The following is an 18,697-nucleotide window of genomic DNA, read 5'->3' as shown; positions in this document are numbered from 1 at the left end:
TGAACCCACCCTGGGAACCCATCCACAAGTACAGACCTTGCAAGGATGTCTTTGGGGCCCTGGTCCTCAGGTTTGTTAGTACAGCCTCACTGGAACCACAAGGAGGGCTCTAGTTAAGGACCTTGACAACAGACAAGTGAGAGTCACCTGTGTGCTACAGGAGTGAAGGTACTATGCTTATTCAAAAGGCTTCAATTTCAGTAAAACAGGAAGAGTTGCTGAGTTGCTGAGTTGCTGAAGGGAGGCCAGTTGTCCTGGAGGGGACAGATTCACAGTGGCAGTGTCAGGAAACCCAGCAAAAGCAACAGGCCAAACACAGACACGCTCTCTATCATTTGCAAACATAAATGTGCACAATCAACCAATCAATATTTCTCTCATGCGCGCGTGCACACACACACACACACACACACACACACACACACACAAACACTTCATACACACCCTCTCAGTCTAAAGAGTACCCGAGGGCAGACCTCATGGTTGAATGAAATGCTGGTTAATGCTGCTGGTTTTATTACACCAAAGGTCTTAACATTTATTAGGAAAGAAATACAGAATGTGGCACACTGCTGTTTCGGTGGCATGCATTCTCCTCCATGGTGCGGCTTGCGAGTGTGAGGTCACTGCAGCTCACATGTGAAAAACCACTCTCCAGAGGGGAGAAAGGGGAAACTGAAGACCCCCTATTCTCAACCATCAGCGAACATGAGGTGCTTCACTATCACAGCAGTCTAGGGGTTTCGTGGGTTGGGAGGAGCACTTTAAAACAGTTCAACAGGTGTGACAAAGGGGTCCAGGTTTGGGCAAGTTCTGACAACTTAGAGCCAAGAGTACTTCTGGGTGAGTAAATACTTCCCACATAGGTAGCACTGACTACAGGGTGCGGGGCATGCCAAGCACTGCATCTGACTGGGCGAAGCTGCCAGGACTCCTCAGTTAAAGCAATCCTGGCTTCACAGGGAAGGATAAGACGTGATGGCATTGTCACAATAAGGCCACTAAGCTCACAGCGAACGATGACTTCTGAAGTTCTTGTGACTACAGGGAAGCAGATCTCTCCTCTTTTGAGTCCAGGTGCCCCTCTCTGGGCAGGCACCTGCCCTAAGACTGTCACATGGTCTTTTCTGGGCTGCACAACATCACTGAGCACAACGGAGAAGAGGAAGGGGCTACACACACGTCAAGGTCACAAGACACCACCACCCACGGTGCTGACTGTTGTTGAATGTCTTAGATGCCTTTCCTGGTTGGGCTGGGCGCGCCCGTTTCTGAAGGGCTAATCTGAAAAAAGGCTGGCAAAGGACTTCCTCAAGCTCCGGATGGTCTCTGCTTTGGCTTCATCCTCACTGGTCGAAGACCGGAAGAAGGAGGACTCAGAGAAGCTGAAGGCATTTGTCAGGGACTGCGACTTGCTTGAAGATAAAAACCAGAGAGAACGTAAGAGGGTGGTGTTCTCAGCGAGGGAGAAAAGGACGGTGACATGAGGGTACACAACAAGAACCCCCACTCCCACCCCAAGGAGACCAGGGCAATGGAGGAGAAAGCCTCGCGGGTAATGGGAGGGCCCTCTGTCAATTCCTCACCTCTAGAGATGCTAAAACAGGAAAGGATGAGGGCAGTGTGGGAGTAAGGCCAAGGGGAGAAAAGAGAGAAGAGGAAGAAGGCTGCTGCTTTTAGTTAGCTGTCAAATGCCTGAGAGCTGGACTTCAGAGGTCTAACTTGGTCAGTACCAATCTGGAAACCTCATACCCGTCTTCTCTGATGACAGGTACACTCTAGGGGCCTATGAATTCCTGCATTCTTTTTTATCAATTGTCAGGTGAAGACCCAGTATCACAAGACGGGGTCAAAATCACTTTGACACCCCTGACCTCAGGCAAGCCCCGTGCTTCTCTGGCACTGTTTCTCATCTGTGACATGAAGATGTTTGGCAAAATGAGGATCTCTGGGCCCTTGCAGTTCTTCCTACTCTGCTCTCTTCTCTGACTCCAAAAGACTCTTTCAGGTTGGCTATAAATTCTAATGCCTTCATTTCCGTGTTCTTCAAATGGACATAGTCAGGCTAGCTGCCTTTCTCAGAGGAGCCTGAAATGAGGTCTATGGGGACTGTAATGTCCATCAGCAGAACCCCCAGTTCTCACGCAGCTTTGAAATGAAAGAACCCATATCCCACATATTTCAGGGACCTACTTTTTTCTCCTTTAGAGACTAGAGATTGAAAAGAACCAAAAGCAAAAGGCCAGTGGGGAGGCCAAGCCTACACTCCAGGACAGGGCATAATGTCTGACTTCTCCAGGTCCTTTCTTGACTCCCACTGGGTCTCTCTGCTGCTGATTCTGACTTCAGAACCCTCCTTATGTCTCGGGATACTTAGCTTTCTTTTACATGCTGGGTGCAGTCCAGGAAAGTACCTCCTGTAGGACCATGAGCAGTCTGTCTCCTGCTGCAGTGACTGTGAACAAGGACCCCACCTTCCTTCATTAGGGCCAGAGATGAGCCCCAGCATGCTAGTTTCTGGGGAAGGGGGAGCAGGGAGCAGGGGGCAGCTCTTCTGCACACACAGGCAGGGGGCAATAGGCACAGACCTCCACTTGTCAGCACAGGGGGAGTGACGACCCTCAGACCGAGGCTAAAGTGAGCAAGTGGTGGTAGTGATAGTGAGGGCATGTGTCTGTGTGAGAGGGGACAACTAAACAGCATGCAGAATACAACATGGCTGAGGGGGAAAGTGCTGGTGCCACAGAGCTGGGGAGCAGCGTAGGGGGTGCCCCTAACATTACATGACACTGAAAGATGTTTGGAAACTGACCATCTGGATATCTGGTCCCAACCCTGGCTCAGGCACCAAGGAGAGTAATAGATTCTCCGAGAGAAGCTTTCTGACCTGTGGAATGGTTTTGGATGATCTCTTGGGGCTCGGCCAAACTGTGGAATTCTATTGGCCCTTTCGCCCATTCCCAGGAGATTTGTCTGTTGCCTAGCACCTTGTTCTGAGAAGCCTAGATGGGTCACTCCTACTGCTTCTGTGCTGGTAGCGTTGTCCCTGCTGATACTGGTGACAGACATCTTGGGACTCTGAAGGCTGCCAGAGGCATTCTTTAGCACTGAGTGAGTGAATGAAACGGGCTGCCATCCCTGCCCTATCACTCTTCTCTCAAGTACAGCTCTGCTGCTTCCAGTGTCCTCAAGGACGACTACAGGAAATGGGAGTGAGGTGCGTGAGGGGCCAGAGCCCCTCAGTCTCCATCGGGGAGGCCGGCCTCCTTTGGACAGAGTAGAGAGCAAGCGTCAAAATGGAGTCAACTACTTCCCCCTTCTCCTTCTGGGCAGTCTTGCTGACTGTAACCCCCAGAATGTGAGTCAGAGGCAGGAAAGATTAACCAAAAATATATATACATATATATTTATTTTTTAAGAAGGAGAGACACAGACAAAAGAGAGAAAAGGGATGGAAAAGAGAGTGGGAGACAGGGTGAAAACAAAACAAGCCCCTGAACTAGTAGAAGACTAGAGATGGAGCTGAACTCTGCCAGAGTGCCACTCCCCAGGAAGAGAGGGCAGGGTGTGAGTGCTCACTGAACCTTCGACTTTCATTTCCCTCTTTCCCCCCTTCCCAGTCAAACCCAACAAAAACCCTCACCTAAACACACACACACACACACACACACACACACACACACACACACACACAGCAACCCCCTAAACCAGCCACAAAATATCTGTAGGAGGAAACCTGCTTGCGGGAGCTTTCTAGCAGCTCTGGAGCCCCAGGCCCAGGAGGAGGGGCAGGAAGAGGGGAGGGAGGAGCTGCGGAGTTGTCTCTTACTTGAGCTGTGGGTGAGGCTGGGGCTTCTGTGGTGGAGCAGCCGGGGGTGGCTGGGCCTCTGCCAGCGAGCTGCTGCTGGAGGGTGCATCTTCGTGGGTGGTGGTGGGGCCGCCCGGCCGCTGGGGAGCCGAGAAGGAGGAAGAGGAGGAGGAGGAGGAGGAAGGTAGCTGTGATGGTCCAGGGGGGAGCCGGCGTGGAGGCAGGACCTTGCCTGGGGACTGCATTCCTTGGGGTTGCCCTGGGCCCCCTAGGTTCAGTACAAGAAAAACTTCATAATTTAACCGTCATCAAAGGGTTTCATTATTAGAATCTACATCCAAGGGTGTGGTTAGTCCAACTACGAAAAGAATAAGCTCTGTTACAAGAAGGCACCCAAGGCCCTGCAGGGCTCCCAAAGGAGTCCCTGGTTACCCCATCCATGGCCACTACTTCTCAGAGACACAGCAGCTCCAACGCAGCATCAGTCGGGAGAACAAGGGAGAAGGCAGGGGATGAGCAGATCTTGGGTAGAGGCACGCTCTCCTACAGCAGGCCCCCTTTCTCCCAGGGAATAGGGTGCAGAGTGTATAGGCAGCTCCAAATTCCTCACAGTAGACTCAGTATTAGAGCAGTGGAAAGAGAACTGGGAATCAGAAAACCAAGGAACAGTCCATCAGCGACTCCCTAACCAAGTCACCACCATTCTCTAGGCCTCCCTTTTTCCAACCACCAAATGTTAGAAAGGGCAGTCCTGGTCCTAGAGAGCTTTGAGATGAAAAGTGTTTCCAAGATGACCCAGGTGAGAAACGTCTTCCGAAGAAGCTCTGCTCTAGGATTCCTACTGACCATCTTCGGTGTAGGTCCTTGGTTTTGCTCTGAGCCTGCACGTGCCTTATGGCCGTGCTTATCTGCCCTGGGCTTTGGGTTGGCATTAGCTCCCACAGCCAGAGTGACTCTTTCTCCCCAGGCATGCCTTTGCCACTGAGTACCAAGCTCTGGTGCTCCAGCAGGATGTGAAGACAGCTATATGTGTTAAGAGTCTCCAGGCTTCCAAAACCCACTGCTCCTTAGGGATGTTGCAGGCACCATCTGACAAAGAGGAGCCCCTTCCTGGCCCCCAAAGGGGTCAGCAAAGACACAAAACCATCTGGTAACCTTGAAAGAAAAGCAGCCTTTCTTTCCTTTGGGGGTTGAGAGGAGGTAAGTGTGGTTCAGGTTTTGCTCAGGGGATCCCTACACTCGGAAACACATCCCCACCCAGCACAGAATGTCAAGTGGAGACAATGCATGATTGGCCTGGGAAGCCCAATCTCTCGGCCTCAACCCAGAGTCCACATTCCTGAGTCTACTGCAGAGCAGGCTTAAAGAAACTTCAGCTGAGCTGTGTTGGGACTGAGCTTTCTAGAAATACCAGAACACCTGCAGTCTCTGGAGAGGAAAATGGCATTAATGCCACTGTGTACCCAGCGGCTGTTGTCCCACTTCCCCATAACTGGGCACATGTGCCCCTTCATCCTCAAAGACCAAGAAACACCAGGGTTAGTCACACATAAACACGCACATCAATACATAAAATTCTGTTTCAACTTCAAGTCAAATAACTAGTGAAGATGAGAAATTAGCAGATTACTCCAAATTCGTCATTTTTTTTTACTTGTATTACATGTCTTCACCAAGTCACGCAGGTCGACCGCTCAGCCTCTTGAGCCAGAAACTGGAGTGGCTTCCCATTTGTACAGAGTTACATGAGTAGCCAGAAACTTTACAACTTAACACTGAAGACAGATATAACTTTTCCTTTATTGCACATTAAGCTGTACAAGAGAGTCACAAAAGAGAGGTACTTCAATCACACTTCCAGCGTTGGCTGAGGTTCTCCCAGCTGGATCGGTACAAAAGAAGGGGACAACATCAGAAAAGAAATGGGTACAAAACACCTCAACGGCAGTCCTACACTGTGACGGGGTGTCCCTCAGGCCACAGAGTTGTCCCTTAGCATGCTGCCTGAGGGCACATGACAGTCAGGTGATGCTGTCTGCTTGCCCATAGCGGGAGTCCTAATCACTTTCCCCCCCCCCCCGCCGAGAGGCCTTGCTGACACCACCCTGGAGTAGCCTGACTGAATTCAAACAGCAACTGTGTTTGTGGGCTCACAAAGTCACGTGAAAAGCACCTGAAAATACACAGTGATAACATGCAGAGAAACAACACCACCATCAGCTCACCACTTGGACAAAAAATTATTAAAATAAAGAAGACGTATTCCTCCATTCTGGAAAACATGATTTTGTTCCTTTCTATCATTTCATCAGACTGGGGAGGTATTTAAAGACCTGATTCTTAAGCATCCCACTTGGAAGTGCCTATATTCCTATATTTATATATTTACAGCAGATTGATTGCCACCATCACGTCAGGGAAGGATCCCAGACAGAGAACATTCACACTCAGTGCATTTCTCAGTGACTTCAGAATGTGCCAGTAACCAAAGAAGAAACCAAGGCACAAATCCCTTGACACTTAACTCACGTTATGTACCACGACACTGGTCATTCCTCTGACCCTCTGACCTGGTGGTCCAGACTCTGACGGGTCAAGTGCACAGGTGAGAGGGAATGTAAAAGTAGAGCCAGAAGCATTTCTTCGGAAAGGCAAACCGAGGACACGAATTCCCACGGGCCACAGTTGCCAGAGGAGGCCACCCACTGCCCATTCCCAGGCTAGCCAGGAGATTGGCAAGATGAGGCACAGGAGCTGGGGCCTGGTTAAGTAACCGCCTCATCTTCTGCCCAGGTGCTGCCAGTTTGGAAGAAGGAAGACAAACTGGTGGGAATCCTTCAACAAGTCCTAGCTGCGAAGCCTCTGTCCCAGTCATGCTAAAGCCGCACTGGAGACAGTTCTTCCTGAGACAGATCGAGCTCCTCTTCCTCGGGCCTCGGGAGAGCTTGAGCGGCAACTGAGAACTAAAGCAGGAGTCAAGCTCCGAGTTCTGTAGGCAGTGTACCCACTGGAGTGGCATGGGACTTTTTTTTTTGGTCTCGTGTTGCGGCGCCTCAGGAGAGGCCAGGAGCAGAATGGTCCACTCCTTCCCAGACTTTCAGGAGCTCCCTGCATTCTACGTCCAGCATTGCTAAAGAATTCTCTCTGTACACAGGTCAAGCTTTGGGGAATACGAAGTGGCCTTGGTTCCACAGCAGCACACACATATGGCTGATTTAGAAACAACAACAACGAGGAAACAACTGAGAGGGACTGAGATCAACACACAGAAAATGCTCACAAATTCACTTGGCTATTGCACATCAGCGGCCCCGTAATTTTTTTATGTTTTGTTTAATCTCATAGCTAATTAGTTAACAATTTTTTTTGTAAAAAAAAAAAAGTACACTGGGATGTAAAATACAGAACACATTCCTGGAAAACAGCTTGTTCTCTGTAGTTCATCACTAAAAACACAAGAGCTCTACAAGCACAGCCAGCCTAGTCACACAAACTCAGACTGCACCCAATTTTAGCAAACAGAAAAAAAGGTGGATGCCTTCAAATCCAATGGATGAAGCTATGGAAATGAGACCTTGAAAACATCTTATAGTTCTACCTATTTACCCTAGACATGCAGAAAGGAAGCAAAAGCACAGTTTGCTGAAGATCCCAAGCACACTCATGGAGGTAAGGGGGGTGTTACTATGAGCCTGGGGGTGCAGGGGAGTAGTTGGGTTTTGTTTTTGCTTTTTCCGTCTCCCCTGCCTGTCCCCCCACTCTATTTCGCCCCATATTGGTTTTTTTTTTTTTAATAATGCTATCAAACCACCCAGCAGATAGCGTCACACTGGACTTGGGAGAGGCACAATTCTTTTGTACACTGTTGACAAACAGCCCTGGAATCACAAGGTATACAGAGAAACGTCACTGAGCATTACAAGCACAACAGCAACAGGTGAAGAACCAGACAGAGGTGCTGACAGTGCATAGGAAAAACAGTCCAGTCAGCAGCGAAAGGACACAGCGGCGCTGGGGAGGCTCTGATTCTCCCCTCCCGCTTTCCTTTCTTTTTGATTTTGTTTTTTTTGTTGTTGTTGTTTTGTTTTGTTTTTGGCTTAAGATTTCTGCTTTGAAAAAAATTAACTACCAATCGTTTTTAAGAAGCTTGGACTTGTTTTGGCCCTACTGCAATGCCATTACAGTCGAGAATATACTGTAAACAACCTTGGGGGGGTGGCCGCTGAGGTGGGGTCTTGCTCGAGTCCGGATCCTTAAGCGTTCCACTCTGGAAGACAAAAACGCAGAAGTGATAGAAACAAGACGCCCAGCGAATCCCCACGAGAAGCCCTGTGTCTCCATGGCGAAGCTCCCTGGAATCCAAGCGCCATCTGGTCAAAGGTGTCAGTTGTCCCAGAAACACCTCCCCAGGGCCCTTCAGCTCTGAGGTGCTGCAGGGCACAGTGTGGTCAGTTTGGGACTTGACATGCAATGCCTGAGACCTCCTCAGCTTTCTTTTCTTTTGTTCATTTCTAGAAGTCTTTTATTCTGGAAGCACTGAGTCTTTCAACCCCATCTGGCTTTTCCTCAGGTGGCTACCTCGTGTCTGGCTCCCACTCCTGCCCACAGGCCTGGCTCTCTACAGTAAAGGAAAGATCAATTCTCCCCAGTTCAAGACTGCTTGGGCTCCAGGTGGCTCCAGGGGCAGCAGGGTGTCGGGGTACAAGACCAGGTAGTCCATTTCCCGTTTGGACCTAGTGCAGGATGCAGTCAGCTCTGGGTCTGAACCAGTGAACCAGATCTCCTCTCCAGACCGGGCTGAAACTCTCAGAGAAGAGACTCGAAGGAAGGGACAGCCCAATGTTTCCCAGAGTCCTTCCCCAGAGGGAAGGAGCAAGGGACCAATGTTCTCAAACCATTTAAGGCCAACCTGTTTCTTCCCTCCAACAGCGTAATTACCTTCTACTCAACAGCTTGTCTCCATTCCCTAGCTGTGATTTTGATTATTCCCTGACAGGACCAAAGACCATGAGGCTTGATTTGTCTATCATTTGTTTAGAGGCAGGGTGCATCTGGAGCTTGAATTTATGCTCTATGAAACGTAAAGCCAGTCAGGCAAGCTGGAAATGTCGTTGGGGAAGGGCCTCCAAAGCTGGTCTGTGCAGTAGATGCAACTCCACGTCCTCTCTCTTCCTCCTCTAGGGCCCTCTCTCCTGTAACTGCCCCTTCACTCCCACATTCTCTTTCCTGTTCCCAACCGCCCTGGATGTCTGCCTCTATCCCTCTCCTGCCTACACTGGCCTGTTTCTGCTCCACTACCAAAGGAGTTGTAGCGCACCTTTCCCAGTATCACTGTTTGATAACTGCAATACCTCTAACTGTTCCTCTAAGAAAATTTCCCACAGTAATAGGCTGGGAAGGAGGGAGACGTTAAAGTGTCCTCTGCCGCATCAGAGAGTACCCACTGTATTTCTGAACCCCAGCAATCACAGCTAAGAATACCAGCACATCCTTTCACTTCTTCAAGCACTCTCAGAGCAGCCACAGGCTTAGTCTGCAGCTCCCATAACCAGTAAGCTGTTGGACACCACTCCGTCCTGTCAGCTTCGAGAACCTCAGTTCTTCCCTCTCGACCAACCTTTCTGAGACTGTAACAGTCTCCTAGTTCTTCTACCTCTTCTTGCTCCAGCTGATTTTCTCGGTGGCTGTCCATTATCCTCCTTTTAAACCCTTTCCCTCCATGTGTCACTAATCCTAAGCAACCAACAACCAACACTTAACTGAGTGCTAACTGGCATGAGGAAACATGGTGGGCACTTCCATTCAGTAGTTCCCTTGTGCTCACATTAGTTCTATGCGGTAACTACTATGTTAGTATTCCTAATTGCTCCGACATGGTGGCAATTAGGAATGCTTCTGAGCTTCTCTCCATTATGTCCTAAGCACACCAAATCCTCCCAAGGCTACCTCCTGTGGTCTAGGCCCTACTATCAACATCACATCCTTTCTTCTGAAATGGATACTTCAGTGAGGGCCAGCAGAATTTGTAGGGTTTATGAAGCCTTCCTACCAGCCTCACCCCAGTTATCACATGGGCTGTGAATGAGTCACCTCAGATGTAGCCCAAGAATAGCCACTGTTTTCTTCTCTGAGAGAACTAGTGTTTTCTGAGAGGACCATATAGCAAGCCAGCAGAACGAGGGCCGGTGGGGACAAGCTCCTGCAAGATAGATGTTCACATATATGAACAGGAAGAATGTTTTATTGTAAAAAAATATATACAATGGGCTGTTTTGGGAGGCAGGTGTGTTCTTGCAGAGGCTGGAAAATTACTTGGCAAAGATACTGTACAGAATACCTTTTCATTAAATATGAGGTCGATCAGATGAACACTAAAGTTCCTTCTAACCCTAAGAACCTAAGAGCCTGGGGGAAACTTTTTCTTAATTCCATAGATTTCAGCTCTAATGGTAGAATTCTAGTAAGCAAAGGTTGAGTTCGTGGTCGGAAGGTCACAGTGGGCAGGCCCTGGCTCCCTCCAGCCACACGCAGGAGACACTGAGGGATGAACTGATCCTCCAAGTTCCTTCCCAGAGCTTTTGGGGAAGCGCTCCCAGAGGCGGTCCTTTGTGCTAGAGCCTGGGAATGGGCCTTGATGGTGCCTAGGGAGCATCTGACCATGGCTGCATCGAGATCGTGGACTGAAGACTTCTCAGGGACCATGGGAGGCAGGGAGGAGAGTCCCCTAGGACTTTGCCTTGCCAGGCTGAGAAGCTTTGGCTCCGCCCACAAGCCTGATGTCTGTTAGGGGCTGAGGGCCTACTCCCTATGGAGTTTGGCTACCATGGGATCCGTCTCCAGTCACCAAGAGCCCCCTAGGATGCTGAATTCCACATAAGTCTGACCACTCTGGTGTTGCTGCCAAAATCTGGCCTGCAGCCAGCCTGCAGCAGGAACTCATGCTCAAACTGAGAGGCCAAGTTTTGCTCAGGAAGCTGAGTTGGCTCAAACAGGTAAGAATGTGAAGTCCAGTGCTTTGTGCCCAGCTGCACACAGAAAGGAAGAGGAATAAATGACCTTGCAACAGCCTAAGAACCCGAACCAAAGCAACCTTGGGCTTATGGAATGACAGCAGGTTCAGAGGTGTTTAGCTGGAAATGCTGCTGCCAAATACCTGATGTGGCTGGAGGTGTACCAGCTTGTTAACAAGAGGAAGACATGGGGTAACCACTCTCCCGGCTGATCAAGCCTTGTGAGGAAGAGCACTGTAGCCAGTTTTGAGGGCCTCTTTCAAAGGGGGTGTTGGCAGACTAGAACAGGTCCACGGAGTGGAGAGGATGGTGAGAAGCCTAGAAACAACATCTTTCTTCATATGACTCTAGGCAAGTTAATCTCTGAGTCTCAGTTTCCCAAACAGGCAAATTTTAAGAACTACACGAGGTAATCATAAAAACATCTACGACTCAGCAAAAAGTTAAAATTGGTCCAGTGTACATCTGAATAGATGTCAAAAGCTGACTTGGTCAGTAGTGAGCCTCCTAGCCTGACAGGTATTTAGACTGGGCCTAGACAAACTCTGGTCAGAGATGCTGAAGCAGGGCTGACAAGGTTACAGGCGCATGCCTTCTACAAGCTCTGCTGGCTCTGGACTCCCATTAATTCCTTCATGTGTTTTTCAGGTCTTCAGATGCCTGAGACAAGAGACAAGCCCTTTGTAGCTGCAGTGTTGAGCCCACACAATTCTAGGGTTATTAGGCCCTGGCAGAAGAGGAGTGTGCTGCCTCCCAATCACACAAACACACACACACACACACACACACACACACACACACACACACACACACAGCCTGGGAGGCAGGTCAGAGCTGGTAAAGCTCAGAGAGTCCCCACTTTCTTAGGGGCAGTGCTCAGCCATTAAGAGAGGAGGACAAGGGTTTTTCTCACACAAGGTGGCAAACATCGTTTTTTCATTTCTACCTTCCCCAGTACTCCAGTGGTAGCACCAAAGGCGTACATGCAGTGCATAGTATCACGGACTGGGGACCAGACGATCCAGCTCTCCTGCTTAACAGCTGTATGACCCTTGGCAAGTTATTTAAATTTTATTTCCTGATATGTGCAACAAAGAATTACTAGGTGAAGCCATCTCATAGAAGAGACTCAAAATAGTGAGTGCTGTTTTTGTAAGCTGTAAAATGTTAGGTGAGATACTAGTGCATTACTATTATCTAAATAATAATAAGTACAAGTCCAAAGAAATGAAGTTCTAATTCTGGAATTTCATGCCTCAGTGGAGAAGATATTGTTGAGCGCCTTCCTGTCACCTAGTGCATAGCTGTTTCCTGGGGGGGTGGGGGCAGGGATTGAGAGGGATCCTGAGCTGGGCTATACCATCCTCTGTGTATCACTGACTCAGCCTCAGCAAGATGTCCCAGAAGCAGTAAATAAATAACAGCTTATGGAGTGACCAGAAAGGAAGAACTGGCCGGGGAAAGAAGGCAGGTCGATGGATGAGGTCTGTGCGCTTTTGACACAGGCACCTTTAATTTGCCATCCTGTGGCTTCCAGCAGATAAGCTGGGGAACAGGAGCTCCGGCTCCGAGGTCCCAGCAGGAAGGAAAGGCACCAGTGATTCAGCTCTGGAGAGCTGCTGGCCTGAGCCCAGCAACCCCAGCACGAGGAAGGCCAGCGCTTGCTCAGCATATCTGAGACAGGAAATTGGGAAAGGGTCCCAGGGTCTGGCAAAGGGGTAGGCCAAACTCTGCTGGACATGCCACAGAACTGTTCTGATCAGCTCCCCGGGGCCCGCTGCTCTGCTCTAGGACCCTGGGGAGAATGAGGCAGCCGGAAGGAATGTGGTCAGGAGGTTGTAGGTTCAGTCAGAGCAAAGGGGACTGAACGCGTCCAGCCACCTTGGGACCCTGCTGGGCTCACTTCCGCAGCCACCAGTGCCCACTTTCCTTCCTCTGGAAGGCTATAAAAGGTGTTCTTCCTTCCTTTCTGAGAGGAGCAGCCACTCTGCAGAGAGAGCTTGTCTCTTTGACTGGGTCCCTCCCATAATCTAAGGATATAAGAAACGTCCCATGGGGCAGCCCATGAATCCTATGGGGGCACAGGAGGTCAGCTCACATGAGGTCAGAAAGTCAGCTTCAAGTGATTAAAGATGTCCCTGAAAAGTTAAGTCCTCCCCAAAGAGCCAGTTTCTCTTAATAGTCTGTTAGGGGATCTAGTCATCAGTGGTTTTATATGAACCTGCCCTAAATCTCCTCACATTCTCAACTTATTCTCACTGGGGAACAAATTCTCTAAAGCCAGTCAGGCTGTGGGAAGCAGGAAGGCCTCTTGTTTGTCCTAAATTTACCTCTTCTAAGCTCAGTTCCATGTTTGGGATCCAAGGGACAGTTGCATACCCTCCGTCACTGCAAAGCCCTCCAAGCTCCATTTCTCAGGACAATGGAAAGGTCCTTTTCTGGTCTGGGTGTCCCTACAACATGAGACCCCCACTTCTCCAGGTGCTGTGGAGGGACAGACCTGGTCAGAAACACCTTGCACATCTCTTTAGACAGGACAGTCAGTATACCAGCACTTGCAGAAGACCCAGCGCAGCCGCAGGTTGCTTGGCCCCAGCCCTTTGTGAACGTTCACCATGGCCCTTTCCAGTCCTGTAGCTACAGTCAGTATCACAGGACCCCAGCTCTGGAAGAGGGTTTTTAAAAGGAACCTGCTCCAACATCCTCAGATCCAGCTCCCCTTTAGCACAGCCTTGTTATATAGCTCATTCCATTTCCTCCTGAACATCAGGGATGGCGTGGCAGCCACACACCACTTCCCTAAGCAGCCATTTCCTCTCTCAGTGGTGGAGCGTTTCACTCCTCACACTGGGCCAAAGCCCATCTTCCGGGAGACTTGCCTCTTGGAACCAGTTCTGTCTCCTGACGGCATCAGAGAGCTCATGACGTTCTGTCAGGGCTCCTTGAGGGGACTGCCATTCAGCTTCAGTGCCTTTAACTTCCACTCAGAGAAAACAGCTGCCAAATGCCTCCACCGCACTGGCTCTCTCCCCTGAGCGGACTTCAGTTATGTTTAGCCCGGCCTTCTTACACTGGCACTTTCAGACTGGAAACAACAGCCCAGGCCTGATCGGTTCAGGAAAGAAAGGCTTGTCTTCCAGTACAAAACAGGTACCAAGGCTTCCACAGGCCGAGTCTTCGAATCATTTCCCATGGGTCTAACCCAGAAACCAAAGTAACTTTTATGGCCCAGTTGGGACACCTGACTTCACCTCAGACCCTCAGCTCTGCTTTAGCCTTTTGGCTCTGGAAAATTTACTGAGATAGTAAATAAAAGTCGAATTGGTGGGATAAGAAATAAAAATTTAAAAAAAAATAGCCCTGTAAAGAAAAGGACCTGGCTGCCATATCTATGGGGATCACCAGAAAGCACTGTCCACCTGGTACCAGGAGTCCAAGAGCGGTCTGCACCCACACCTCTCCAGAACCCCAGGGTGCAGACTACCAGGATCAGCACATGTGTGGGAAGAACGGGAGCACTGAAAGGACTTGCTAGGAACAGGACTTGGAGGCTTTGGCCACCACTGGCCACCAGGTGTCACTGCCACCTTGAGAACAATCCATGCACAGAGAGTTGCCCCTGTGGATTCACCGCAGCCCTAGGGCAGGCAGGTTTAACCAGGCTTAGAATCAACCAAATCAGGTGGTGCCACTTACCTCCTTACTTTTGGTGACACGGCCAACGCCTGTCTTTGTTCCTCAGAACTGTGGGTGGTGCCCAGGACCACTCAAGTCTCTGCTCTATGTTTTCCACAACTAGCCCATCTAGGAGGCTGCTAACAGGCAAGGTATGCTTTCTGCTCACCTCTGTAACTGCTAGCCTCTTTCCCTTTCAAATCCCCTAAAATCAGTGAAGTGAAAGCTTAGATGATGGCCCAAATACCCCAGTTTCCTGCCACCCACATCACAGACCTGGCTGGGGCTCTTAGCCACTGACTTCAGCTCTCCCTAGCCTTGTCTTCGGCAGTCATTTGGGGACTGAGGTAGGAGGTGGAAGATGCCTGTCTCTCCCTCTCTGTTACTCTTTCATATAAATAAACAATTAAAAAGTAAAGCAGGCACTTAATTTTGTTATTTTAGCTTGAATTTCTTACAGTTGACTACAGCTGGCCACACCACGCTTACCCAACTGCTGTTATATTCTTGATGGATTAAATGGCTAAGGGATGATTTTGCTAGTCACTACGGCTACAGTGGTGAACAAATCCCTATTAGTAGCTTGCAGTCTGGAAGAGATAAAGAAATAGACAAGAATAATCTTAGCTCATAGTAAGTACTGTGCAGAAAATTAAAGAGAGAGGTTGGTAGTCAGCAAGTAAGAGACAACTTTGAACTGGCTGGTTGAGAATATAAGTTACACCATCTTGAAAAAGCCACTCATGCAAAAACAAGGGGAAGGGCTTTTCAGAGCAAGGACACGGCTAAACTAAGATGGCTAGGGTACAGACAGCAGCAGGGAGAATGGCACAGGGGCAAAGAGACAGGGATGGGCCTACACAAATTGCTTGGGGGAGACCAGGCCAGGGAATGGGCTTAACGGAAAGAAAAAGAAGGGTTCTGTGTTGATCATGTTACATTTACAATGTGTTTTTTCTCTGCATAAGATGTCAAGTAGGAGCTAGGAATGTGGCTCTGGAGTTCAAAGGCATGCCCAAAGTCAGAGATGATGTATTTGGGCTAGCCAAGATCACCAAGGAATACCACCCCCCACACGCCCCCAACCAAGTCCTGGGGCCATAACATTGAGGTGTCTAGCAGAAGCTGCTTTAGTAAAGGAGGCTCAGCTGGAGAACCCAGTGAGGCAGAATGCAAGCCACGGGAGGGTAGTATCACAGAGCCTAGAAAATGCCACCAGAAAATCTGCAAAATAAGACTGACAGGACCACAGCGAAATGAGGGTGATTTTGTTAAGATCAATTTCAGAGACATGGTGGGGGTAGAATACAGATAGGAGCAGAATGAAGAGGAGATGTGATGAGAGGGAGAGGAGGCAGTGGCTGTGACAACTCAAAAGACAGACTGGGAGGGGGCGCTCAGAAATGAGGGCGCAGTCGCTGGACGAGAACAAGCAGTGGAGAGAGGTTTCTGGTTTTCACTTCTGTTTGTAAATAAATAAGATGATCTTTTAAAAAGGGATAAAAGACAAAAGAGATGTATACTGAAATGAAATATGGAAGTGGGGTCCAGATGCCAAGAGGGCCTTGGAAGCAGGCTGTATAAGGAAAGAAGCAGGCAAGTGAGTAGATGGCTTGAGCTGGGCTATGAAGACTACCTAGTCCAACAGTTCCTTGGGCCTGAGCGCTTCCTGACTGAAATGTCTCCTTGATCACAACCAATGGATATGTGCTACATCGGAAAGAAATAAGCCGGAAGACAACCAGTTGTGGCTTTCACCCAAAGTTGCAGTGTTCTGCCAAGTGTGACTTCTGGAAGGCCTGGAGTCAAAGTCCACAGATGAGATGAGACCATGTGACCAATGCTGATGAGTTCCGTGAGTTCAGTGTGATTTCAATTTAAAACATAAACAGCTTTCAGACAGAAACTTTACTTCATTCCTCACTGAAGTCCTAAGGCTATGAACTAATTTTAAGAATGCACTCTAGGCTACACTTGAGTCAGTCGGTGGAAACACCGATGAATACTCCACGGCACGCACTTACAAGGGGTTGCTATATTGTTAGTCATGTATAGTAGAGCTCCACTTTGCCATAGGGAGGTCTGACCTTGTCCCCGGTTCCTTGGAGGTAACCCCTTAACTTTCTGAATGACCTGAGTGATACGGGTACTTTGTTACTTATTATTGACCTGACCTCCAGGAAGAAGGGCTTCCCGTGGAATACAGAAAAATAGCAATCTGATTAGCAGATAATCTTACTATCTGCTGAGGGTGGTGTGGACCATGGGGCAGGATTAGGAGTCAAATATCTTGATTTCATCACACTTACAAAATCATGAAGTGTTAGTAACATAATTCATAATTGTCAACCATGAAATTCTTTTTATCATCTCCAGTATTTAAACAATGGGCTTGTATCTCCAACAGGCAATTGAGTACATCACTTAATTACCCTTAATTACCCTGATACTGCGGTAGCATTTTGCAAGCACAGATTTGTACACTTGGTCAGAGGCTGTGAACAGGGAGCCAGCTGAAGAAGGTATGAAACACTAGAAGTGTTATAGGAGTGTATGGGAACAGCCCACCACACAGCCTACTACTCACAACTTGGATATTCAGAAAGAATCTAGGCCAGCCTCTATTTCTGCACAAGTTCCCACTTCGTCAATGACATTTTTAGAATATAAAGGGCATTTAGATATTGTCTCATTGTAAAAGTGGGGAAACTAGATCCTCAGGAGAAATTGCCAATTGCCATATAGACATATTTTAGTTAATTCTGGAGGAAATATTCCATTATTATTGTTATTGTTATTATTATTTTCCATGGTAAAGCTTGATAGGTATAAGGATTTCTCCCTCCAAGCACTTTCCCTCATATTATCACAGTATTATAGCTCTTTAGTAACAGTTACTGCTATTTGTTTCATGTTGTTATAGGTACAGGCAAAGGCAGAAGATCTACTATTATACTGCCAAGGTATCTTTAACTGCTTCCCCAGGAGTCCTCCTTTTATTTGGAAGTAAAGACATACATGACAATATATTTTTACTTCCCAGTGCGCTAGTCTCCATTATACAGTTTATGTAAGAGAATAAGTGTATACATCTGATTATCTAGGTATCTATTTATTTTGTACTTTGCATAAAGGCTCTTTTATATCAGAGAGGACATGTAATATTTGTCCTTTTGGGATGGTTGATTTAGTTAACTATAATGGTTGCAGGATGTAGGATTTCATTCTTTTTACGGCTGTGTAGTATTCCAATGCGCAGATGTACTTCAGTTTTTAAATCTATTCATGCGCTGATGACGTCTGGATTGTTCCCATGTCTTCACCATTGTGCAGCTATACATTCAGGACTGCAGGTCATTTCCTTGTGTGCATAATTCATTTCATTTGGATATATTTACAGGGGTGGGATAGCTGGGTCATATGGTAGATCAGTTGTCTAAACACTCTCTATACTGACTTCCAAAGTGGCTGCGCTGGTTTACACACTGACCAGCAGTGGAGGAGGGGACCTTTCCCCCCATATTCTTGCCAGTAGTTGTTGTTAGTTGATTTCTGCATGTAGGCCATTCTCACGGAAGTTAGGTAGAACCTTGATGTGGTATTTATTTGCATTTGGGAAAAATACTTCTTACACACATGCTTCTAAATTTTCTTGTATAGAATATGGACTATTGAGCAAATGTAACACTTTCTATGATGATTCAAGATCATCATTATGAATCTCAGCATCTGTGTAAATACCAATATCTTTATAGGGTAATTTGCTTCTACACTATTTTGTTTTTTTTCCCGTCCATATCCATTGTAAAGAGGTCAGCCTATTATTCCTTTTTCCTGCAGATTTTTTAGAATCTAATTCCTTTCTTTGAAAAAAAAAAAAAAACAACTTATTTTTGTCACTTGAAAAGCAGAGAGAGAGAGGGCTTGGTCAGGCCAAAGCCGTGAACCCACAACTCCGTCCAGCTCTCCCTCATGGATGGCAGGGGCTCAAGCCCTTGATCCTTCATCCATAGCCTCATTTTCAGGAAGCTGGATCAGTCAGGACTTGAACTGGCACTTCAATATGGGATGCTGATAGTCTAAGTGGCAGACTGACTGCAGGATGATTCCAGAGAAGGACTCATCTTCACAAGAGAGGAGAGGTTTCCAATTTAAGGCTGTGAGTACCCAAGCCCACACACTGCTTACTTTCATAATTGGGTGT

General features: G+C 48.1%; 1 protein-coding gene across 1 annotated transcript in view; it reads right to left on the bottom strand.

Moving 5' to 3' along the window:
* Positions 1-490: 490 nt before the first annotated feature.
* Positions 491-18,697, bottom strand: part of SYN2 (synapsin II) — a 133,008-nt gene continuing 114,801 nt past the window's right edge. The window contains exons 11-13 of the mRNA XM_040995214.1: positions 8,015-8,075; positions 3,830-4,076; positions 491-1,415 (exon numbers count right to left, since the gene is read on the bottom strand). Coding sequence (XP_040851148.1) covers positions 1,280-1,415; positions 3,830-4,076; positions 8,015-8,075 — 444 coding nt within the window. The 3' untranslated portion in view covers positions 491-1,279. The remainder of the gene's footprint in view (positions 1,416-3,829; positions 4,077-8,014; positions 8,076-18,697) is intronic.

This window comes from Ochotona curzoniae, unplaced genomic scaffold (genome assembly GCF_017591425.1).
Source record: "Ochotona curzoniae isolate NIBS_2020 unplaced genomic scaffold, NIBS_Ocur_1.0 contig_908, whole genome shotgun sequence".
Classification (NCBI taxonomy): domain Eukaryota; kingdom Metazoa; phylum Chordata; class Mammalia; order Lagomorpha; family Ochotonidae; genus Ochotona; species Ochotona curzoniae.
This window is presented reverse-complemented; position numbering and strand designations above follow the sequence as displayed.